The sequence below is a fragment of the Schistocerca gregaria genome, chromosome 5 (assembly GCF_023897955.1).
Source record: "Schistocerca gregaria isolate iqSchGreg1 chromosome 5, iqSchGreg1.2, whole genome shotgun sequence".
NCBI lineage: Eukaryota > Metazoa > Arthropoda > Insecta > Orthoptera > Acrididae > Schistocerca > Schistocerca gregaria.
Genome location: NC_064924.1, coordinates 584788671 through 584814653, shown reverse-complemented (window position 1 = coordinate 584814653; position 25983 = coordinate 584788671). Strand labels below are relative to the sequence as shown.

The 25983-nt window shown below is 41.6% G+C and overlaps 1 protein-coding gene across 2 annotated transcripts in view; it reads left to right on the top strand.

Annotated features, from left to right (window-relative positions):
- Positions 1 to 25983, top strand: part of LOC126273009 (lachesin-like) — an 822715-nt gene that overhangs the window by 768737 nt on the left and 27995 nt on the right. For both annotated transcript variants that reach the window (XM_049976377.1, XM_049976375.1), the window contains one exon: positions 21688 to 21929. In XM_049976377.1, coding sequence (XP_049832334.1) covers positions 21688 to 21929 — 242 coding nt within the window. The remainder of the gene's footprint in view (positions 1 to 21687; positions 21930 to 25983) is intronic.

Genomic DNA, 25983 nt, shown 5'->3' with positions numbered 1-25983 from the left:
GTCCCCTAGAACGTAGAACTACATAAACCTAACCAACCTAAGGGCATCACACACATCCATGCCCGAGGCAGGATTCGAACGTGCGACCGTAGCAGTCGCACGGTTCCGGACTGCGCGCCTAGAACCACGAGACCACTGCTGCCGGCCCCTACCGTTGTTAGTACAAGATATTTCACTGGATGTCAGAATGTCGATGCACTTCCAACATGGTGGATGTCCGGCACATAGCTCGCGTGCGGTTGAGGCGTTATAGAATAACATATTTCATGACAAGTGGATTGGTCGTCGAAGCACCATACCATGGCCCGCCCGTTCGCCTGATCTGACGTCTCCGGATATCTTTCTGTGGGGAAAGTTGAAGGATATTTGCTATCGTAATCCACCGACAACGCCTGACAACATACGTCAGCGCATTGTCAATGCATATGCGAACATTACGGAAGGCGAACTACTCTCTGTTGAGAGGCATGTCGTTACACGTATTGCCATATGCATTGAGGTTGACGGACATCATTCTCTTCATTTATTGCATTAATTTGGTATTTACAGGTAAACACGCTGAAAGAGCATGCGTTCTCAGAAATGATATGTTCACAGAGGTACATGTATCACATTGGAACAAACGAAATAAAATGTTCAAACGTACCTATGTTCTGTATTTAAATTAAAAAAACCTACCTGTTGCCAACTGTTCGTCTAAAAGTGTGAGCCATATGTTGGTGACTATTACAGCGCCATCTATCATAAAGCGAGAAAAATGTGGTCCAACTAAACCATTCATTTTTCTTTACGTACTACACGAATATGTATTTAAAAAATGGAGGTTCCTATTTTAAAAACGCAGTTGATATCCGTTTGACCTATGGCAGCACCATCTAACGGACCAACCATAGCGCTATCTGGTTCTCCCTTCAAGGTAGACGAGTTTCATTCTTTGTAGTTTATTCGTTTGACGCTTATTTTGTGAGATATTTGGCCCGGTCACCATCAATGGACCACCCTGTAGAGCATAGAAGTAAGTGTAACAACAGTTTTTAATAGCAACAGCTACTTTTACTAACGTACCCGTACATCTCTTTCACGTTACAATGGAAATAACGAGACAGTAAAAATTAAAGCATTCTTCAACCGCAGATTAGGTGGTGTTTCTCAGAGCCTTTGAAATGCTTCTGTTAGCATCCAGAGGCTACGCTGCAGTGAATGGAGGCAGTTGGTCCCTGGCAATGGACGCGGCACGGTGAGACTGCGTTGAGTGACTCCTCCCTCCCCTCTTAGGTTGGCCCGACGTCTAATGGACTTCCTAACCAAGGAGCCGCGACTCTTGTAACGCAGTTATTGCTCTTGCAGCGCAGCGCGGCGTCGTGGCGGCCAGTGGAAACTTGCCACGGGTAACTTGGCGGCCTCCGCACGCACAGCCCCCAATAACAGCATGGCCACCCTTAGGCGGCAGGGCTCCCCCTCTTACAAGATGGAGCTCGCCTGAGACCGCGTCCCTAAACGCCTTAATCAAATATCGGCACCTGTTATCTCCAAGTTTTACCCACGACTCAGGCTCATCAAAATGGAAATTTGTAGTCTAGCTAAAATAACGCGGTCTGCGGCCAGAAGTTTAATATCTTGACGCTATCAAGGTGAACGGAGAGTAAGTTACAGCGAAAGTTTTTTTGAAGGAACCTACGCAGGACTGGAATACTCTCTTTGAGATTTTGAAGGTAACAGCGATAAGAAGCAGGAATCAGAAGTTTATAGGCAACTTCTACATTAAGCAGCCTGCAGTTAAGAAAGGCGAAGGGCGTGAAAGCGAAGCAGTAGTTAAAATGGGAGCAATACAGGTTTGTTTTCTATACCCTCTGTTTGACTGTAAATTTTGTAATATCAGTCGCTTATTTTGTAGGTGCCTTGAAGCTGGAGCACATATTTAAGTTTGCCATCCACTGACGCGGCCATTGGCCAAAAAACATTAAGGGATACTATAATGACATAAAAGTGGTAATAGGTGTAACCAATAAACAAAAATTACATGGGCATTGATTGATGAAATATTTACAGTAAAATTGAGTGAGCTCAGTGACGCTTCCCGCCAACAACGTGCCAACTAAGAACATATCCCTGATGTTACTTATACTGTAAAACCATCATACTGCGAAAGAGAGCAAGGACAAATATGCGAAGGGAACTGGACAAAAGGCAATAGAATTTAAAACTTGAGGTTTGCAGATGACAGAAAACAGCGACGAAGAAGGACTGGAAGGAGTATATTAACGGAATGGATAGTGGTTAGAAAAGTAATTAAAAGATGAAGAGCAACAAATGCAGGCAATGGCCTTGCCGCAGTGGATTCACCGGTTCCCGTCAGATCACCGAAGTTAAGAGCTGTCGGACGTGGCCGCCACTTGCCATTTTTCGAGGTAAAACAAAAAAATAAGAAAACATCATAACGATCGGGAGAGCAGTGGGCTGACTACATGTCCCTCCTATCCGCATCCTCATCTGAGGATGCCACGGCCGTCGAATAGTCCCGATGGGCCACTTTTGGCTTGAAGACGGAGTGCTGTGCAACGAAATTAAAATAATGTTAAAGGGCTCATGGATGCTGACGAAAATAGATTAGTAAATCACAGTCAAAAGGCATTAGAATTATTGTGTTATATGGACAGCAAAGTACCTAGCGATGGCCATAGTAGCGAATGTAAGTGCAGACTGGCCGTAATAACAAATACGTTTCTGTAAAAGAGAAATTGGTTAACATTAAATATAAAACGTAAATATTAGAAAGAATTTGACCAGTGTGTAGCTTTGAACAGAAGTGAAATGTGGATGGTATGTCACACAACAATTAATCAGGAACTTCTGAAATATGGTGTACTATAGGTTTTTGGTGGAGTCGGATTTGAGTAGAGACTGTACAGGCGTCGGATCAATTTAACAACTAATGCATCAAAAACAAAATATTCTTCAGAACAAAAGAATATAAATTAAATGGAAGTTAAAAGACCAATATAGTCCTTAAAAGCAAGGGTCAAGCAAGAGAATAATGTTTAAAATATTGGGCAACAACAATAATAATTAAAATATATTGTCCTTGACCACAGAAAGAAAACTACAATAAATATCGCTTCTGCAATCAACCATAGCCGTTAAGACATCTCTGAGACGTAATTAAGATCACCCACATGACAAAGAGCTAAATATGGCTCTTCGAATACTCCAACCACAAGCTACTCCTATGGGAAGCTACTATTACCTACTCATACATCTCAACATAGTCTTCTGTACAACGGAACACAAAAATGAAACATTGTCACAAACCAAAATAACAAGTTAACTTTCTTTCTACAAATGGCATATATCAGATCACTCGTATTCACAGTGTAATAATTACTACAACCATATTTACAACAGAACATAAAAGTAAACCAGGCTGATGACGTGTAATTAACAAAATCATAATGGCTGTCACCTGTGGAGAACTCTTTGTCGTAGCCAGTTTTCCATGATGCAACAATCATAACACGTCGCACTCGAACTATGGGCTTTCTGTGCTTAATGTTACTTGTTGACAAATACACTCAGTGCTCCACTTTAACTGTGCACTGTACACTATATTGGATCACTGGACCACCACGATGCCTCTTTCTCCATTTCCACTGGAATCGACGTTCTGTGTTCTGGGAAAAGACAATAACTGCTCCACCGGGTTGTTTGTGCCCACACAACCGTTAGGGATATCCCTTGGTGCTCCAGCTTGCAGAATGTTTCCGGTCCTTAGCCGTGCAGCAGCTGACTTCCACAGGTCCGTCGCTGCTCGACCTCGCCCGCAGCGGCGCCACCAAACCTCTCGCAATGCCATTGAAACAGGCCACCGAGTACGACACTATAGCCGTCGCCAAAACGAATGTGACATTCCACACGGCACAGTGGTGTTATAGGAGAATGATAAGATAAGGTAGGGAGGATGAGCTAATAACGAGGTATTAAATCGAAATAGGAAGAAAAGAATGTTATGCCACAATTTGACTAAAAGAAGGGGTGGCTGATGGGACACATTCTGAGGCATCAACGTATCATCAGTTTGGCTATAGACGGAGGCCCAACCCTGATTGCAGTAAGTAGGTCCAAACGCTTTTAATGTGCAAGAGTTACACAGTAGTGAAGATATTTATAAACTATACAGTAACATGGAGATCTGCATCAAGCCAGTATTCCAGCTGAACACCATAAGAACAGCAACTTAGAAGACACACAGAAAAAAATGTATCTTATTTTTCTCATTGTAAGTAAGGTGACACCACACAGCTATTAAAATATTGTAATATGACTAGTTTAAAACTTTTTCTAAATCCTTTAAGAAAACGACATTACAAGAGACATTGCCCAACTCTCCAAATAGAGGATATGGACCATCCATATTGTGGGGAGACGGGTGGGAAAATTTATTACTATTGTAGCCGTTCTCAACAAAGGCGCTCTAACTACAATGTTGGCAACCAGAAAGTGATCACCACAAACGTGATGCCTGTAATTAAAGTTAACTGTGCCCACTCTGATGGAGAAATGAGGTTATAAATCATTGAAGTTCACTACGCTGACGATATAGGATGATGTCTGGGATTCATAGAAATTGCAGTTTAACATTTTTCACTATCTTCTGAAAACGATAAAGCGTAAAGTTTCAGACAAATGTTTACCCAAGCAATGTCACTACCAGCTAATGTACTATCAGAGCAGTTCAGAGTCTATTGCGCGGATCCTATTATCCCTAGATAATGAAACTGTCCAATAATCGTTATTGTTGTAAATGTTCAAAGTGAATGCTCACCAAAATTTGATGTTTATACTCATCAAACGCCACGCTAGTAATGATAGAAGGTCTGGCCTGTGGCGACACGTGAAAGTACGACTGACGCAAACTGAGAATAAATCACTGCAGTCGTTCCGCAATTAACACTTTACCCTAATGCAATCTCATTGTTACATGCGTACCGAGTTACGTAATATGGCTGTTCCTTGCAACTGAACAGACTCGACACGGGTTCCGATATAGAGTGCTTGCTGATACGAATCTAGAAGTGAACTGGGGCCTGACTCTAGCTCGCAGCGCTCTTATTTATATAGCCGCGGTGCAGACCGCCGAAGGCACAGTCGACAAAATTTGCCTTCCTAACTAGCTGCTCGTCTAGTAAAGCACCACTTCAAGTCATTAAATATTTAATTGCTTCATTCGCTGAAGGTCAATGGAGCTCTCAATTTAATTGTGCAATCAGCACACAGGTAAGTATCGGTAACAAAATTCTAGGCTAAATACTTTTGGCGAGAGAATAATTTTAGTTGCACCGCACGCAATAGATGAATTCCGAAATTGCCCTTTGGAGAGACACTACAGCTATTGTTTTATAGCTACCTTTCGGAAACTTCTCACATCTTTGTTATTATGGCGTATCACCATTCTACATAAATCTAAACATCCTAGCTTTATCTAACCACTTACTTAAACTATCTTGCTTCCATACTCTTAGGACACAGAAACAGAAAATCACGAATTTCAACCAAAATATTACTTTGTGAGTTCCTGCTTGCTGTCTCCATTAACTTACAATGTAAAAGGAACCCGAATATAAATTTAGAAGTTTATAGCTCCTTCCTCTTGCACAGATGATTTTTATGCAAAAGTCCAATTTTAGAAAACTGTTAAAGTTAATAAACTGAAACTTAATATATTATTATTTTAGCATCACTCCTGAATGCTATTAACTTTTCAGATTATTTACTTTACTTTTAAGGTATTACACAACATTCTTGACGTCATAGCTAGTTATAGCGGACTAGGCTGGCACACAATGGAAAGCATATGAATTCTATATGGCGTGAGTAGGCTGTTTCCCTGCAATATGGCAGTCCATGTTAACGCCAGAATGATCGAAGATAAATAGCTTGGTTCACTAAACTAGCAGTCGTCAGGCGACGGGCAACCTTGATGGAACGAGAAATACAAGCCAGCTATAGATACTGTTGTGGCACCAAACGTACCTTCTGCTGACATGAATCTTTGGTTCCCTCTGTTACAGTGAGTGACAGTTTGTCTGTCAATTACTTTGTTAACGAATAGGACGATTCATACTACACATGAGTGGACACTAGTGTGTTGATGCACTGCCGAATGGACGGCTCATGTACTCTACTGATGTGTTTCAACGCAGCAATAGCTTCAGACGTTTTGTCTGTAATGTCTTCACAAGAAACGGTGAGAAGAAATCCTAGGTTCCAATTCATATTGATTAATATCCTACAAAAGCTTTTGTGGTAAGTTTACTCACTGCTGAAAGGTTTAAAGGATGACTGCGTTGGTAGTTCATTTTATGATTCGAAGGTCTGAATAATTAATTGAACAAGAACACTGTTACATGATGAATAAATATTTTGAACTAAAGAAACTACCTGAAGTATTTAGCAACATTTAGAAATCTAAATGGTGAAGATTTGATGCCAGGAATCACTGCTGAATCATGACTACTTTTATAAGCTACCACGTTCGACTTAGCTAATATGGTCTTCTACAAAGCGTCGGAACAAAACTGAGAATGAATGTCTTTGAAAGTCACTTCAGGCCATTAGGTGCGTTAATATCTAGACATTACTATACCTGAGAAATTGAAAAGCCGAAGATATCTTCATGTGTAGTGTAAGCATCTTTTTGTTGGGTATAATCTTTTAGCAAAAGAGTCATAAGCTCGAAAAGAATGAAGTCAATGACTACTTTACACTTACGATCTGATACTGGGAATGACTGAGACTAAGTATAGCCCGAGACCATCGCAGAACCCGTTCATCTCGTAAAGCTGTCAAAAACCGCTTGCTGGAGGACAGTAGTTATCTGCTGACGACTCGTAATGCCGTGGACTGATAGGCTTATAGACCAGTTAACAATGTAATAAGAGATTAATCTCAGTATGGTAGCAACTACATTTAAATCAGTGTTTATAAGGCGAAAGACATTTTTGGAGTATTGCCTGTTGGTTTCTGTCTCCAGATATTCGCTCGTCGTTTGTTTGGTGTTTTCTCTGACTTTTTGCCTGCACTTGTGGCTGGCATTGGAAACAGTTCGTCCTACTTTGATGGAATTGACATCGAGACTGGAGATTATTGGGTAAAAGTTACATCATCGGAGTGCCTTTCCCTGGTCAATACTGTTGCCGTCCCCCGTTGTTACGATCAAGAATCATTCACTGCAGCACAAAATTCAACAAAATGGCAACAGTTTTAACAAGAATTGGGCAAATACGTATAAGGAAAAATATGTATAAACTATCTGATTATCTGACCAAATTATCCAGACAGTTACTAGCGACCAATAAAATGGTTGTCCACACTTCGCCTGCTTCGTTCACTGGTTTACTGACGTGTATGAATGTCTTTGGAGGAGTAGCATTCCATTCTTCCCAAGAGCCGAAAATTTACTTCTATATTAATCTTAGCTTTTGTGGGTGTTCTGAAAACTACTGCACATACACGTCTGGGACGTGTTTTATTAGATTCACCAGATAAATAACTACAAAGTAAATGGAAATCGTGCTTTGCTTCAACCTCGTACATCTTTTCGATGGCTTCATATTAGCGAAGTTGTTAAATTTCAGGCAAGATATTATATTAGCCGTAACTCCGTAACTAAATTGTTGCGGATCTTTTTTTTCTTTAGTTTTAGTTGTAGAACAACATATTAAAATATTTGCATATCTTCGTGAATCATCACACACACACACACACACACACACACACAGTATAACGTCCACATGTATTTCTTTTGTACAATGAGCTTATTTCAGAGATTTGGTACTTTTTGTGTTTAATTGCATTTTTACACATCTGTCTTTTAAGTACATAAGTTGGAGCAATAGATTAGAATGAAAATAACGTTCCACTCTCGTCAAACGGTTCAATAACACTGCTACTGCAGTGGATAAGTTTGAATATAAAAACTCATATACTGGACAGAATATTGCTTTCAACATGTTACTTTGCATTGTCCAATCTATGCTCTGTACTCATTAGACTATTCCTACCGTTCACTACATACTGCTGTACTTATTCACTTTGACACAGCGAATCATATCACTGAAATTTTTTAATTCTGAATTTTGATCACACTGTCAAAAATTTCTTGTATTTTCGTCACTGCTTCTAAGGAGTATGGACTAAGGACTGAAGTTGAAAGACGGTAATCCCGTCTTAGACCATTTTTAGTCTGAACACTTCGTTCTAGGTCTTCTATTCTTACTGGTTCCTCTTCTTTCTTCCACACATTGGATATTATCCGTCTTTCCCAATAGCTTATTTCTACTTTACTCAAGATTTCAAACAGCATATACCATTTTACGCTGTAGAAAGCCTTTTCAAAGTGGACAGATCCTTACAGCGTTCAGATGTTCGCTAACAATGAGTCGGAATACTATTATCATTGGCCACAGCGAGATTAAACGAAGTCTCATGGCGTTGCAATCATGTGATGTAGGAGGGAAAGTATGTAAATCGATCAGAGGCGGATGCGTAATCATTCTAGCATCTATCATCAGCTCAGCTGGAGAAATTCACTGATTGAGCAACTTGGGCAAAGGGCAGTGAGGCGTGTCGCGAATCGACTTATCGCTCCGAGCTTTCGTACGCGCTCACAGGAGGCTTGTACAAATTCTCTGGCGAGCTCGCTGTCTCTAAGAGAGTTCGCCGAGGAAGTAGGTGGTTCTTAGCCGGAACGGTCGTGGGCCATGCGGAGCACCTGGTGCTCCGGCGTTGCCGGCTGTGCTTTCTACGTCGGGCACGTGAGCTGCGTTCCGCCGTATCTGGTGGATAGCGGAAATAGGCACTTCTCTACCGCTCCCAAAGGACTGATGCTCCAAACCGCCGTCTGCGCCAGATCTCTGCTCTGTTCTCCGCCACGGGGCAGCAAGCTGCATGTCTACGTCTCTCATTTAATACGCTGTGAGGAGCATGAATATGTTTTTTACATTTAGCAGTCCCGCAACGTTTATGTAACTGTAGCTACGACACGTTATACGATCAGAGTGTCTTCCAAGGTGTGCTGACTTGGATAATGCTCTTTAACTGGGAGGGCTTCAAAGAAAAACCCATACCTGCTAATTACCATCTTGCTCTTTAAAACATTTGATTTGTTTGACAAGGTTCACCTCATATTCTGAAACTTCCTACTAAAAACAGGCTTGCTGTTTATTGCTCTTGTTCTCTGGTGAGACAAGTGAATAAGGGCATGCAATCTGGCATTCTGTAAATTATTCGCCTGTGAACAATCTTATGTTTGGTGTGGTTTTTAACGCTTCATCTGTGTTGTTGTGTCCAGACTTGTAGAGGTGGTACAGCCTGGTATGTGTAAGTATTGATGGAACTGTCTACTTAATACCGTTAGTGTGGGTCTTGCAACCAGAATAATTTCGGCTTCTTGAAATGAAGAAAAATTTTATTGACTTATTGGAGCTGCGTATTATATGATCTTCTACCATGATTTTTTTTACTTCTCCTTTATTACACTGTAGAACCGAGTAGTACTGAAAAAAAAGATGCAGCTTGTCCCTAAATCTAATCCCCAGAGTGTGAGATTCACCCTATTTGGTGCCACGCTATATTGCGCGTGTTAATTTTACTGTCTTTGTACTAATAATCGTGTTTCAGTTTAAGAACCAATTAATTTGGGCTGCTGGGCCGCCCTCTTCTGGAGAGTCACGTTTTATACCACCATATGCGAACCGCTCTCAGTACGAAAATTTTGCTTCGAATTTTTTGTAAAAATTTCAGCAGCCAATTTCTTATTACCGTTGTTGTACACGCAGAAGATTCACTACACATTTCTTATTATATTTGTTATATGCGTAAATATTTCACCTTGAAATATCTTATTGCAGTTGCTGTATACGACTGATCTTAAAACATTTCTTAAATTGATTTAAGTGTCTCTGGATGTGCCCAGTTAAGTTTCAGTTTGGTGTTACTGCGAGTTTGTGTGCACTATTTCACGTACTGCTGAAACCTTAGAGGGGTTCTTGGTTTTATTTAAAGCCTGTGCCATTAATATTAAGTAATTTACATTCAGATGCCTATTGATGTAAAGAGTAATGGTAAATTTCGTCATACCCCTAATTTTTGCACTGTAGTGCACTTAATTAAGAAATTTCTATCTACACTGATCAGTCAGAACATTATGACCACCTTTGGCAAGAATAATAGCAGCGACGCGTCGTGGCATGGAAGTAATTAATCCTTGGTAGGTTGCTGGAGTGAGTTGGCACGACATTTTACACACAAGTCATCTAGTTCCTATAAATCCCAGGAAGGTGGGCGATGAGTTCTGACACCAAGTTAAATCTCATTCCAGGAATCTTCGCTCGGGTCCAGATCTTGCGTGTTGGGGACCTGTATATCAACTGGAACTTGGCACTGAGTTCCTCGAACCATTCCATCATGCTCCTGGTCTTGTGACATGGCACACTGATCAGTGAGAAATGTAACTTCAGTCGGGAAACTCAATAGTCGTGAAGGGGTATACATGGTCTGGAATAAGGATGTCCGCATGAATTTTCCCCAAAGCGTAATGGAGCCGCCACCAGTCTGTCTCCGTTTAACAGGTGTCAAGCAGCTGTTTCCCTAGAAGGCGGAGATTTCGCGCCGTGTAATCGGCACGATGAAGGAGGCATCGGCATTCAGCAGACCGTGCAAAGCTCTTCCACGTCCAATGGCGATGCTCACGTGCCTATTTCAGTTGTGGTATTAACATTGGCACACAGCTGCGGAGGCCCGTCGTTAGGAATGTTCGGTGCACTGTGTCCAGGCACCCTTGTACTCTCACCAGCATTCAAGTCTGATGCTAGTTCCGCTATAGTTCGCCGCCTGTCCTGATTTACAAGTCTCCCCAGCCTGCGGCGTCCGACATCTGTAACGAGAGATGGCCACCAAACCCCGTGACGTCTGATCTTGCTTTCAGCTTGGTTCCACCACTTGTCCAAGACACTGAGCACACCACTCCTCGAACACCGGACAAGGTGGGCAGTTTCCGATATGCTCGTGCCGAGCCTCTGGTCTATCACAATCCGCTCTCGAGCCAACTCCGACAGATCGCACGCCTTCCGCATTCTACACCGGGACAGCACGCCCACCTACATACACCTTGCATGTTCTGATTCGCAGTCATTCCTCACCAGAGTACGCTGCCATCGCATGGACTGGTTCTTACCGAAAGTAGGTTGGAGGCCATAATGCTCTGGCTTTGGTTTCGCGGGGCATCCTTTTAAGGTTTCCGATTTATGTGATATGTTGTAATTTTAATAAATTGTAATAAAAATGTGGCGTAACGAATAATGCTGAACCCAGTTTATCCAGACCTTCCTCGTCCTTCCTTGTAGAGGCGCATTGAGGCCTCAGGCAAACTGTTATGACACACTGAGCGTATCGGCTCTTCCTGTGCTATTGTCTGTTGTTTATGGAAAGAGACTGGAGGGCTGTGATATCGCGAATTGGCTACAAGGTTCTGGAAGCCCACGCGTCACCATGCAGTGCCGGCTCTGTAGAGCTGGACTAGTGGCCATCTGTGTGTGATCTGATGTCATGGACCCATGCAAGTGTAGGCGTAAGTATTTCGAGCGCACTGATCAGTGAAAGTTTTTGAATTCTGTGGTCCTACGCAGCAGACGATCCTTAAATGTTCCACTGTTGACCTACCGTCCCCGTCTTTTACTATTACACCTAGCACAGGATCGTCGAGGCTGGATCATGGGTCTCCTGGTAGGATGAATCACGCTTGTTGTTACGTCACATTTAGTTGTCGCGTTCCGATATACCGTTGTTCACGGGAACAACTAACAAGTTTATTTCAATTATTTTTCAAAAGAAACATGTAAGTATCTGAACCACAGATGAAAATATGTTCAGTCAGATACGGGGTCGTACAAATACCACAAAATTTAGCCAAGCAGAATAGATCCTCGTCTTTTCATTTTAGTCATCAGTCTTGTGCTTAGTTTGATGCAGCCTGCCAAGAAGTCGTCTCCTGCGCCAAACTCTTTGTCTTGGAATAGCAGTTGCATCCAAGGTCCTCAGTTATTTGTTGCATATGTTATAACTGTCTCAGGTTCCATGGAGCTTCATCACTAAAACCTTCACACATTATTTATAATCCTGACCCTTCCTTTATCAATGTTTTCCAAGTCGTTTGTGCCGAGAACCTGCTCACCGTTATCAGTACATTTCAGTTTCCTTGTATTGCATCACAACCCCATACGCTTTGATTCTCTTATATACAATACTGTGCTGCAAACATACATTATCAGAAACATCATCCTCCAATTAAGATCCTTGTTTGATACCTGTAATGTTCTACGGCCAAGAATGCTATCTCTGCCTGTGAAAATATGCTCTTCATGTCCTTGATTCGTCCGTCATGATTTCTTTTCCGTCCAAGCTAGTAGAATTTATTCACTTTCTTTATTTTGGGGTCCATTATTCATTTGGCAAATTCAGTGGTATTTCTGCTCCTCCTCCTTTCACTTTTCTTTGCTTTACTCAGTCCACATCAGTGCTGAAACACTTTCAGGGACCGTCTTCCCAAAAGACGACTTTCAGTCCCTTTCCATTGTTACTGGCTACCATTTTGGAAGGCAAGTAACTGTTGAAATCAAGCGATGGAAGGGTAGGGGCTTGTAACGGCAGGGGGAAAAATGCCAAGGCAAGCGCCAAGGGAAAAAACTCTGCGACAGTAGGATGGGTAGTAAGGGCAGAAGCGACTTGCTAACTGCGACAGTGCATGCAAGGTGTGGTTATGTTAGTGCGAAAAATCGTGCATCGTTACCTTTCTCGTTGCGGAACCTCCTTGTAGGGCTTGCTACAGCTGCTGCGTCCCTGTAACAATTCAAGGCCGTCATACATTATTGGGTGATCGGTCATAGATCAGCTCACAGTACAGGGGGTGTGTGCGGCTAGTTTTCGTGCTGTGTACAGTACGGTTTCCCTGCGTTAGCCTGTGTTTCGGCGGGTCGAGCATCTGGGGTTGCCAGTAGTAGCTGTGTTGCAGGGGCTCGCCAGTACAGTCGTGTTAGCGTGCTATGGACCATAGATGTTTAGGTTCTTGCTAATACTGGCTGGAAGAGTGGTCAGCTGACCACATATAGTACCATACTGACCCAAGTGGCACCACTGCTGGAGGATGACACGAAGAAAAAATTATTACGAAGGCCTTCTTTCTGTCGTTCTACTAAATGATATTAAAATATGAAGAAAGGAAAGAATTTTCTACATATCTCATGAAAGACTTTTTATGTACTGAATCGCGAATAATTGCAGGGTAAGCTATATCTGCATCATGCTGGTAGCTAGACATGTTATTAACCGCCAAGGCTGCAACAGTTGCCGTCGTCGGCCGCACATTGACGTTGCCTAAGGGGGCACCCAGTTGTAAATAGGCGCTGCGCGGAGGGCTCCTCCGGCCCTTAAAGGCGGGGCTCGCCGCAGACGCAGTCTCGGGCCCCCGTAATGTGCCGCTATTTGTAGCTTCCGCCTGAGATACGGCCGCGGCTCCGCCGTACGTTATACGCAGTCCTGGGGATGCCGTTAAAACTGCTGCGCCGCCGCCGCAAACCCCCGGCAGGCCCAGAAAAATCGCCGCCCTACAAATTTGCCCCATCGATAAAGAAAAGAGCCAGGCCCAGCCGTAGCCAGTGGCGGAGGGCGAATTTGTCGGCCGCGAAATCTGTCTGGGATGGCTCCTCCCACCCCTCGGGAAGAGCTGGCCTTTCAGCCGGCGCTGCTGTGTAGGGAGGAGGCGCACACTCGGAGAGTGCGCGGCAGTTCCACCCCTGAATATCCCCAGCCTGATAAACGATGGCCGCTAGTGTCACTTTTTCGAAAATCTCTTAAGGGCAACGTGGTGCCGTTCGCTGATTTATGTGGGGCATTTGTAGCGATACCTAGCAGCGTTACCAAACGCACTGTGCTGCAAAGTCACTCACTACACAATGATAGCTAGCAGGTGGCTATTCATTGAAGCTAATCCCCTCTAATGCACGGATCTGTGAAACTATGTGAAATACCTATTGTTGACTTAAAAGATGTTAAAGCTTGAGATAAATATGAGTTGCTTCTACAATTATAGTGCCAAAGGAAAGCTGCTGTATACTTCACGGAATCGGTGTGTTTAGCCTGCAGGGAAATGAATACTTATTGATGTTACACTCTTTGACTAACTTTGCACCACGGTGGCAGCTTGAGCTAACATCAATTAAAAAAAAAACTGATGTGCATTCGGCAAGTCAGCTGTGAGCAGGCAATGACACGTAGTGGATGTGTGGTCGTACAGTGTCAAAGATGTCACACAAATTGGAATGGATCTACATCTCTAAATCAAGTGTACAAGGCAATCAGCATCGTAATTCTGCAAAACACATGTACTGCAATATGGTATTTACTAGCCGACACAGGGCAAGCGACTTTCGGTTAAAATGTCTCCCCTATACAGGTATATACCGGGCGATCAAAAAGTCAGTTTAAATTTGAAAACTGAATAAACCGCAAAATAATGTAGATAAAGAAATACAAATTGACACACGTGCTTGGAATTAAATGGGGTTTTATTAGAACAAAAAAAGTTGCAAAAGTTCAAAAAATGTCCGCCGGGTGGCGCTTCATCTGATAAGGATAGCAATAATTACCATAACAAAGTAAGACAAAGCAAAGATGATGTTCTTTACAGGAAATGCTCAATATGTCCACCATCATTCCTCAACAATAGCTGTAGTCGAGGAATAAAATTGTGAACAGCACTTCAATGCATGTCCGGAGTTATGGTGAGGCGTTGGCGTCGGATGTCGTCTTTCAGCATCCCTAGAGATGTCGGTCGATCACGATACACTTACGAGTTGAGCCAGTAATCAGACACTGACGTTTTACGGTCCAGCGCCATCTGTCGGGCATTTTATATACTTGGTTTCATTTCTTCTAATAAAACTCCATGTCATTCCAAGCATGTGCGTCACTTTTTACCTGTCTATCTACATTATTCAGAGGTTTATTAAATTTTCAAATTTATACTGACTTTTTGATCACCCGGTACATAATGAACGTGTGAGAACTGGTTGTAGACACACGGTTGATGACATATTGTAGTTGGGATCTGTCCGTGCAGCGTGCTCGGATAGCCTGATACAGCCGACCAGTCACGCTAAGCGTGAAATCCGGGTTCGAGCTCCGGCCCGGCACAGATTTTCCTTTTCGTTTTTCCATTATATTACTAAGGTTGTCCATATTCGCACTTGCGAACACATCTCATGTGTAATCTAAAAAATATTTTACAGAAGAGAAAACTGTATGGAAAGTTTGTCCCGCATACCCTGCCTCCCGTCTAAACGCAACGAAGTCTGGACGCACGGCGCGACTTGACTGAAATGCAAAACGCTGAAACTTCTTTCAGAAAATATCGTTAAACGTGACGAAACTCGAAGTTATCAGTAAGAAATTGCCACAAAGTGATAACGTGCAGAAATTCAAGAGAAGAGCCAACGTTTGGACGACAAAAGTAAAATTCAAGCAAATGTGATAAGAGACATGAAAAACATCCCAAAGAAGGACTTCCCTTACAGTTCCACATAATTGTGGGAACGTTCAGTGAGCTGTGCTGAAGTGCGGGGAGACTGTGTAGAACCCGTTAAGCCTTAAAACAAACATCTTAAGTTTTCTCTATTTACATTAATCTGCTCAACTATTGGGACATCCTGACAAATCATAACTGTAATCTGGACGGGCCATGAAGCCATAATATTGTCAATTCACTCATCAATCTCTATTAGGGCTATCAAGGAACTACCCATGAGTATGCCTCACAATTAGACTTCCACCTGTACTTCTACGTTCGAAAAACCACAGAAGTAATGTCACTTTTACGAAATTATTCTTAATTCTTTATTTCACGAGAAAAAGTCTAGGTCACGAATCTTTTAGTCATTATGAATGGTTTCAGCCGAGCGAGGTGGTACAGTGGTTAGCACACTGGACTCGCATTCGGGAGGACGACGGTTCAATCCAACGTCTGGCCATCTTGATTTAGGTTTTCCGTGATATCCCTATATCGCTCCAGGCAAAATCCGGTATGGTTCCTTTGAAAGGGCGTGACGGACTTCCTTCCCTTCCTTCCCTAATCCGAAGAGCCCAATGAACTCGCTATCTGGTCTCCTCCCCCACAACCACCCAACCCAATCCTTTACAATTATATCACTTTTATGTATAAGAGTAGAAACATTGTTTGTCTCCTGTCGTCCTGCCTATGTAAAGAAGTATATGAAAGAGATAAAAAGCGGAACGTCCTAACTTACACGAAGTACTGGTCCGTTATTATCACCGGTGACAGCTGGAGTAACACGTTACCACTAAGAAACAACAAAAGACTTCTCTATTAAATCTCACTCTAGGCCTTTCTGTTATAGTAGAATGGATGCAGCAAAACATGTACATATTGACGTGTGCTGTTGTAATACTTGTTAATTTCTTACAAACGCTATTGTACGAAAGAAATGTATTAAAAGAGAGACATATATTTTTTTTCCAAAATTAAACTGTCTTTTTATAGACACTGTGGTAGTTTGGCAACCAACAGACTGGTCAATATGGTGTGTTGGTGTCAGTGAGAGATCTCATCGAACTTTCGCAAAAATGTCATTCGCACAGTCTCAAAGATGCCAAGAACAAGTAAGTTTGGCAACTGTCGTACAATGAGCTAAGCAGCTCGTACTGCCATTGCCAAGAATGCTATATAGAGGAATCGAAAAGAAAACTGAAGATTGGTTAGATGATCCGTTTTTGTTTCACAAACGTAAAGGCGCCACTGAGACAGACTTTGCGACTGATAATGGATGCCAGAATTAGATAAATCAGGATATGTTCGTAGGAATCGGAGATCCAGGGAAATCTTTCTATAGTGTAAAGTGGACCAAAATTTTCGAAGTTCGGAGAAGAATAGGTATAAGGGCAGACTGGTAATATACGTTACGTACAAATAGCCAAGAGGGAATAATAAGAATGGAGGAACGAGAAAAACGTTTGTTCGATCACACTGCTCATTTCTGGTTGCTCCTACGACTAATGGTATGTATGTATTGTATAATCCAAGCATGCTGAAATTACTACTGTATCACGATGCCGCGATCTGAGAGCAGATGGAATAGTTTTTATTATTAGGCCATTTTCAGTATTGGAATTGAGATAATGATATCATTAAAATTATTAATTTTAATCAAATTAAAGGCACCAGTTAGCATTTCTAATATTGTGCTTGCTAATGTAAGTAAGAATTAAGAAACCTCAAGGCACCGTAAGATTTGTTGATGTAGAGAAAGCGTTTGACAATGTTAATGGTGCAAGATGTTCTAAATTCTCTAAAAGGAAAAGAATAAATAGGCAAAATATATGACAAAATAAATCAGTACAGGAAGAAAGAGGGGAAAATGAAGGTGGAAGACAAATAACGGAATATTCAGATTAGGTAGAGTATAAGACAGGGACGAAGACTTTGCCACTACTTTTCAGTCGATACATGTACGAAGACAGATAGAAAAGAAGGGTTCAACAGCGGGATTCAGCGTCATTGTGAAAGGATATCATTGATAAGGTTCCATGATGACGTTTCTATGCTCCATAAATGCGTGGAGAATTACCGTAGTTGGCGAAGGGAACGAATAGTCTGTCGGGTACAAAAGAAAACAAACACAGTGGTTAGTATAAATGAGATTTATAATAAACGTAACATCAAAAAATGATGACCATAAAGTAGCCGAATCTAAGGTATTCTGCTATTCTGAAATCGTAGATGCAAAACAACACACGAGGGACGAGGAAAGAAGGAACTAAAATGCGGAGTAGCACAAGCAATGAGGGCATACCCAGCTAAGAGAGGTACACTACTATCAAACACTGACTTTAATTTGTGGAAAAAACTTATGAAAATGTGCATTAGGAGCAGGTAATTGCATGTTATTGAACTATGCACAAGGGGAAACAGGACAGGAAGCGAATCTAAGCATTTGTGATGTGGTGCTGCAGGAGGAACACTAATAAAACAGAAATAAGGTTGTTTTCCACAGGACTGAAGAAGGAACGCATGGGAAACACTGAGAAGAAGAAGGTATAGGAAGGTAGGACACGTGTTAAGACATCGGGGAATAACTACCATGGTAATAGAGGGAGTGCAGAGGATAAAAGAATAGCCACCTTAGCGGAAGAGATTGACTCAAAAGAGGAATATATGGCGGGTAGCATTAACCTACTCAGAAAACATATGTCGAAAGGAATAAGTCTGGGTATGAAGACAGTAGAAACCGTCTCATCGCCAGATAATAAACTGATTCTCATGTCATATGACGAAAGACGAAATATAAAATAAAGATGTATAAAAAATAAAGATTTATAAAAAAACATAGGTTATTTGCCGAACACAGAGCGCAGGGAAAGAAACAGAACTCTACAGTATTCGCATGATGAGAGAGACTATGTTCTTCTTGTAGCCGTCAGCTGTCCTGTAACTTGGCTTGATCAGAAGCTGCGAAGCTCAAAGCGCAATTATAACTTGTCTGGAGGAGTGGTCAAACTAAAACTCCACTGAGATGCAACTGACTGGACGTAGCTGACAGGCCAGTGGATGGTTCTGAAGACTGAAAGTTCATCGGTGCAACATTTCTGCCTATACACCACTTCAGTACTAGTGATAAGAGTTCGATTTTTAACTTGGCCAATTGTTTCATCTATAAAGACTTGTTTCCTAGCAGCTTTCAATCTCAAAATGATTCTTGAGGGCATAGTAACTGCTGCACTGGGTAAATCAAAGAGTTTGAGTACAGTGATTTACACTTTACTACAAATAGTTCTGTGCCGGGAGGAATCACATTAAAACTGATGACTGCTAGAATAATATACTTGATTATTAATTCGTGAGTAACGGTTATAAAACTGCCACAGAGACTTTGTGCCCGATCTCCAGGGATCAGTCATTACCATACCGCTGTCGTTGCTAGTCACTTCTATTTGAGTACATCTATTAATTTTGTATGTTTGGTAAATGCTACAAGTGTTTTAGGTAGAATGACTAGTAGAAGTGCAAATTCATGACCAGATGAGTCTCGATTCGGTACCCTTTTCAGTTCTATCTCTTTCAACTAATGTTTAAATCGAAGTGATTTCGGCAGCGTTGCTTGGATAAAGGAAGTTGTCGTTTGCATTGACATTTAAAGTAAATGTGTCTTGTACACGTTCCTGGAAAAGTTTAGATTGTGTTATCCTTGCTATATTGGTATTATTTATATTGTCAATAACTAGTCTCATTAATTGTTCCTGTGAGAAATGCGATATCCAGTCGTTCAGTATCGTAGGTCTCTTAAGCTGTGCAGTTATTGTTAAAGTATGTAAAGTTTCTGATGGAATATGATTTGACGCACAAGTTGTGACGACATCATCCGTTTGACCGACTACAGTAATGTATCCTTTAATATACTATTTTTTTTAATTACGTGGGCTATTCACACTACATATTGGAAAAACCACTTTTGTTAGGGGACAGAAATGTATCTTGGTACATTTTTCAGATATTCAGTTCTAAAGGAAGTTTAATATACTTTCTTATTCCTTTTATAAATGATGGCATTCAAATTGCAAGATTCTCAATCCTTTTTCTGAAAGTACAAATAATTCTCCAGAAAATTAGCGTTTCTCCTCAAACGTGAAAACAAGTTCCATGGTACAATGTAGTAAAGTACTACTAAGAAACATTCGATTGAAATTTCATAGCGTTACATTCGATAAAATCTATTGTGTTTAGTATCCTACACCCTAATTCTGCTGCACACCAATAAAAGATGGTTCAAATGGCTCTAAGTACTATGGGACTTAACATCTGACGACATAAGTCCCCTAGACTTTGAACTATTTAAGCCTAAATAACCTAGGAATATCACCCACGTCCACGCCCGAGGCGGGATTCGAACTTGCGACCGTAGCAGGCACGTGGTTCCGGACTGAAGTGCCTAGAAACGCGCGACCACAGAGGCCGGTTGCACACCAATAATCAGTCAGTGAAATCAAATTAAACTTAAGTATCGTTAAAAACCAGTTACAGGATAAATACGTTTTGAAACAGAAGCTATTGGAAAATAACGTAAATTTCTATTCTGAACGTAGGAAAAATCATTACGACATTTAAGCATCATTCATCTATTTGCAAACATCACATGATCCATGGTAGAACCTTCTTCAGTTTCAAGGTTCAACACGGTGCACGACGGACAACGTATGTCATAACGGTTCACATTATACATACACAGTTATAAAAATATATACAATTTTCTTCAAGATAAAATGGTATACTTGAAGAAATATCATTGTATTTCAAATAGTTTTAATTCGGTCTCTTGTTCGGCTTTAGGAAACTAAAGGGAGAACGCGTTTGGGGTTACGATCTATGGCGAGCAGTTGGAATATGCACGAAGAGCGGCCTTATTGACTAACTTCTGAGCTAAATAACTCGGTAACAGCACCAAGTATCGAACTTTTACCTTAACAACTATTTCTCAGGAGAATTTACCTTACAACATCCTTACAAGCTTTTCAGACTGTTTATGACTGCTCTGTATAATAATGTGATATGTCTAAGATCTTTCGAAATCTACTGTATTCACATTCCTAGTTTCAGTATTTCATTGCTATATCCATTTATAATTAATCCACAAATAGCTTGGTCCGAAAATATAATAAATCAAGTCAAGCATTCTGAACGTCATAAACTGTTACACATCAATCGACTATACATCAGATCCATACATACTAAGAGAGATTTATGTGATTATAGTATTTATAATGTTAAGTAGTTGAATGTCACACAACATTGCACTTCCGCACTTCTGTAGAGTACTCTAATAAACGTAAGTAAGGGCTGTTAAACGATTTTCTCTTTGATTGTGTGTTGACTCAACAGCAAAATAACTGTCATAGGCACCTCACTGTGTACTACAATGTTTTTTAGCAACTTTGTTATTACCTCCTAAACGAAACTATTGTTTTCTTTACTTGTTTGACATGCATAAGCACAGATTCACTTAGGATCTGCGGAACGAACGCCAGCATATCTCTGGTTTTGTAAATATGTATAATCTACTACCGCAGTCCGCTTGCTTAGCTGAGTGGTAACGGACTGAGTGTGGACTGAGTGTTGTGTAGTCCTGATCGTCATTTCATCCTCATCACCGGTACACAAGACACCCAATTTTGCGTCGACTGAAATAAGACTTCCCACTTGGCGGCCGAACTTCCCAGAATGGGGCCTCCCGGGCAACAGTGCCATAAGATCATTTTTATCTACTACTTTTCGTGACGTGTTCTACATTACTGAGGTTAGATGGAAGAAAAAGTACACCTAAACTGCATCAGACTATTCGTAAAGCAGCTGGTTGGTAGGGAAACCTGGACAGCGATCGTCGACTTTAGTTTATTTCATTGTTTGTTCATAATTGCTGTATTTGTAACTGTCAATGTACTTGTGACTGTCCAAGTGCATCAAACACTATACCTGAAACAACGCCCTGCAGAACGCAGTGTAAATAGCGTGCTGTGACACGATACTGCAACACAGTATTTGCCTTACGTGGATGGTCTTGCCGTGTGTTGCAGGGCTGCCTAGCCGCGAGGCGCGCAGCTACGACGCCGGCGTGCACCGCGGCGGTGGCGGCGGCAAGCACCACGAAGCCGACTCTGCAGCGGCCGGCGCCGCCGCCGCCTCCGGGGCCAACGCGCTGCGGTCCGCGCCGGCGCCCACCTCCATATTCGCCACCGAGAACTCGACCGTGGCGGTGGCGCAGGTGGGCGGCACGGCAACCCTGCCGTGTGTCGTGCGCAAATTTGCCTCCGGAGTGGTGAGTCGCTGCTCCTACACACGAACACTAAAGTGATTCTTCTGCCCTTCCTTATCATCTTCCTTGACTGATTTTATGCGGCTAGACACGATTAGCTCTCTTGTGTCAACCTCTTCACCTCACAAGGGGACCGTGGCTCTCCGTCATCATCGATTTAGTCGAAATTAACGGTTTATGCAAGGTTTGGTAGGAAATGAAAGTGACAGAAGTGGCAGCTTTAGATGACTATGCTTTTAGAAAGAAATAGCGTTTTTGGTGCAAGTCAGGTGAGGCATCAGCTGTTTATGTTAGCGAAGGTCACAGGTAGCCGTCGGTGATGGCGAAAGAACACAGAACTGTAATCCTAACGTCATGGGGTCGAATAGCTAAGCGGAAAGCCTTCGTTTATTTTAATTTTTACGTTATTTGGACTGGAAGTAAACTGGGATAATGCTCAATATGTTATATTTACAAAAATTTTCATAAAAGGGAAGGAAAGGGAAGACAAAAGAAGATTTACGATTGCAGATACATTTCGAGGAAGGAATTCAATGTGTTACAAGAAACCGTCGTATATAAAATGAGATACTTTCAATATTTTACAATTGATGATTTACGCTTTCTGGGGTAATATACATCGTAAAACCAGGGGAAAAAGTAATTTTCTCAGCATCTTGCACACGTTGTAAACGCCGCATTTGACACTAAATAATGTAAAGTGTAAATTCGGCTTCGTGAGTACTAAAATAAATCCGCTAAATTTCGGTTACGTGATAAATGACACAAATCTGAAGGTGTAAGTTCGAGAAAATACTTAGACATTACAGTCACGAATAACTGAAACTGGAACAGTGACATACATGACGTTATGAGTAACGCAACAACGACTGTAGTGAAGAGGCTGTGTACACCAAGCCTGTCCACCGTATCCTGGAGACTTGTGCTGTGTGGGATCTGCATAGGTCTGGTCCGACATAGGACATCGAAAAAGATCAAAGAAGGACAGTTCGTTTTGTAATATTGCAAACTAGGGGACAGAACGCCACGTACATGATTCTTTAACTGAGGTGGCAAGCATTAAAACAAAGGCGTTTTTCGCTGCAGCAGGATCTTCTCGTGAAATTTGCCTCTTCAACATTCTCCTACGATTGCGAAAATATTCTTTTGGTGCTCTCCAACACAGTGAGAAATGATCAGCAAGATAAAATAAGAGAGATCATAGCTCGCATAGTAGTATTTTAGAGTTCGTTTTTCCAACTCTCCATTCCAGAATGGAACGGCAGAGGTAGAGTTGGCAGGTGATTCGATGAACGCTCTGCCAGGCACTTAATTTTGAACTGCAGAGTAACCATGTAGGCGTAGATGCAGATTACTTGCTTCATTTAAAGTTTCTGTACAGATATAAACTTCATTTAGGTTCATAAAAGGTCCCCTCTCATCACACCGTTTGACAGTAAAATGTGCGTAACGCACCATAGCTTCAAATATTGGCGAGTATACCTTGCGACGTACAACGGAACATATGTTTATTGATACAGTCTTCTCTGGATTTGATTTATTTCTCTCTCGATGAGATAAGAAGAGTTTCAGGGTTTTTGATCAAATTCTTTAGCTGACGATAGAAATAGACATCACAAAGTTGCACAACTGATGTACTTTTGTGGGAAATCATTTTGGTATTGCACGATAGTAATCATCCTTCACCTTGAAAATTCTGTCACGTAATTAGGGACTTTTTTTTTCCTCGCCAAGACTCTTAACAGAAGAAATATTTTCTCCGGCTCATAGGTTTTAATCCTATGTAGTACAATATATTGAGCATTATATCGGTTTATTTGCAGTGTAAGTAAGGCAAAAATTTAAAATAGCAGATTGGCGCATAAGATCGCGATTCCACGACCCTCAGACTACTATTAAGCACTTTTCTCGCTGAGCCAGTCGCTGAATGGAAACCATGCTACGACCAGTGGCTCATATCTCTCCCGACGCAAGCTGAAAACGCAAATTTTTTCTCAACGCTTGGCCACCTGGAGGTTCCACTACTGTCACCTAACCCGCATCATATCTCTGAACGGAATCGGTGATGATGATTAGGCCCGGTCGTCTTGCAGGAGTAAAACTTAACCAAACGTCCTCAGTTCCTTGTTGCATATCAGCTCCTGTCCATCTCCAAAATTTTTGACCTATATTGATCCCTGTAACGCAGTATAAGTTATTACCTCATGTCACACCTAATTTCCTACCTCCCTGAATCTGTAATTACGGTTCCCACTATTCTTTTGTCACTGATTCTCGAAAGACCTTTTTCGTCTCTTATTAATCCTCATAATTGTCAGTAACCATCTGCATCCAAATTTTACATTAGATTTGACGCTATTCTCATTTCTATCATTCCTCTGTAGTTTTGTCTTCCTTTGATTTAGTGTCAAGGTCTGCGCTCACGAGACATATCCTTTTATAGTTCTTCATATTACGAGAGGACAGCAATGCCATTTGCGTATTTCTCTGTTTCTCCTAGTATTTACGAACAATCATCTACTCTTATCGCTGTTTTGAATGATTTTAATATGGTCAGTTTTTCATTACCATAAGCAAAACATTGATTATGACCACTAATTGCAAGATTTAGATTTTCTTTAAGCAAGTTAGAAGAAATACTGCTATGTTTCACTAGAGGCAAAAAAATATTTCCACTGACTGCAAAAGAATGTACTATGTGAGAACAATTAAATACAAATAACTTACGTGTTTGCTGCCGGGTGACGTCGTCGACCACCGCCGATATTTCGACAGCCCTGCCATTCTCAAGGCACAAATGCAAAAAGGAAGCAATGTGCAAGGAAATTAAATACCTCGGTTCACAGAGGAGAAACAAGGAAGATACCACACACAGTAACCGCAAAGTAAACAAATCACTGATAACCAACATCAGAAATGTCGATAGTTACTGTTATTCAACAGGTGAGGTAGCCCTAATTCCGTCCCTCTGTTGTTTGATGAGAGACGGAGCCGGATTCCAAGCAGCATTTAGACAAAATCCACTATCTCTGTTTATAAGGTTGCTTGATAGTTTGATTTCAACCACTTCCTTAATAACACTATTTTAATAGCTGGACGTGGAAGCCAGAATCTCCGTGTTGTTGTATTCCATAGGATGACCGGTGTCGAGGCAATGTTCTGCAATAGCGGATTTGCTCGGCTGTTGTAACCGTGTCTTCCACAGTCCTGATTGTCTGACCAATATATGACATACCACAACTGCAAGGAATCCGATAGACACCAGCCTTACGCTAACCAAGATCATCTTTTAGGGACGCCAACAGGGCCTTAATCTTAGAAGGTGGTCGAAAAACACATTTCACATCAAATTTCCGCAAAATGCGGCCAATCCTGTTAGAAATGGTTCCTGCTTAAGGCAAAAAGCCCGTAGACTTAGGTGCCACTTCGTTACTATCATCAGTCACCCGTTGCACAGAAGGCTGATGGCGCAACGCACATTTGATCTGCCTCTCACTAAAACCATTCTGACGAAAGGTGCCTTCGAGATGTGATAGCTCAACCGCCAAACTTTCAATGTCTGAAATAACGTTGGCCCTGTGAACTAAGGTACGAAGTACGCCTTCACGCTGAGCTGGATGGTGACAACTATTAGCTCGCAGATACAAGTCAGTGTGGGTGGGCTTCCTATAAACAGAATGTCCCAACGTACCATTAGTCTTCCTTCTGACCAAAACATCAAGGAAGGGAAGGCATCCATTCTCCTCCACCTCCATAGCAAATTCAATATTTGGGTGGATTGAATTCAGGTGTTCCAAGAACCGGTTTAAATTCTCACTACAATAAGGCCAAACAACGAAAGTATTATCTACATATCTGAAAAAGCACCCACGTTTCAAGACTGCTGACTCCAATGCACGTTCCTCAAAGTCCTCCATGAACAAATTAGCCACAATAGGTGACAATGGGCTTCCCATTGCAACTCCATCAGTCTGTTCGTAGTACTGACCTTTGAATAAAAAGTAAGTGGAAGTCAGCACATGTCGAAACAAATTTGTTAACTCGACACCAAACTTAA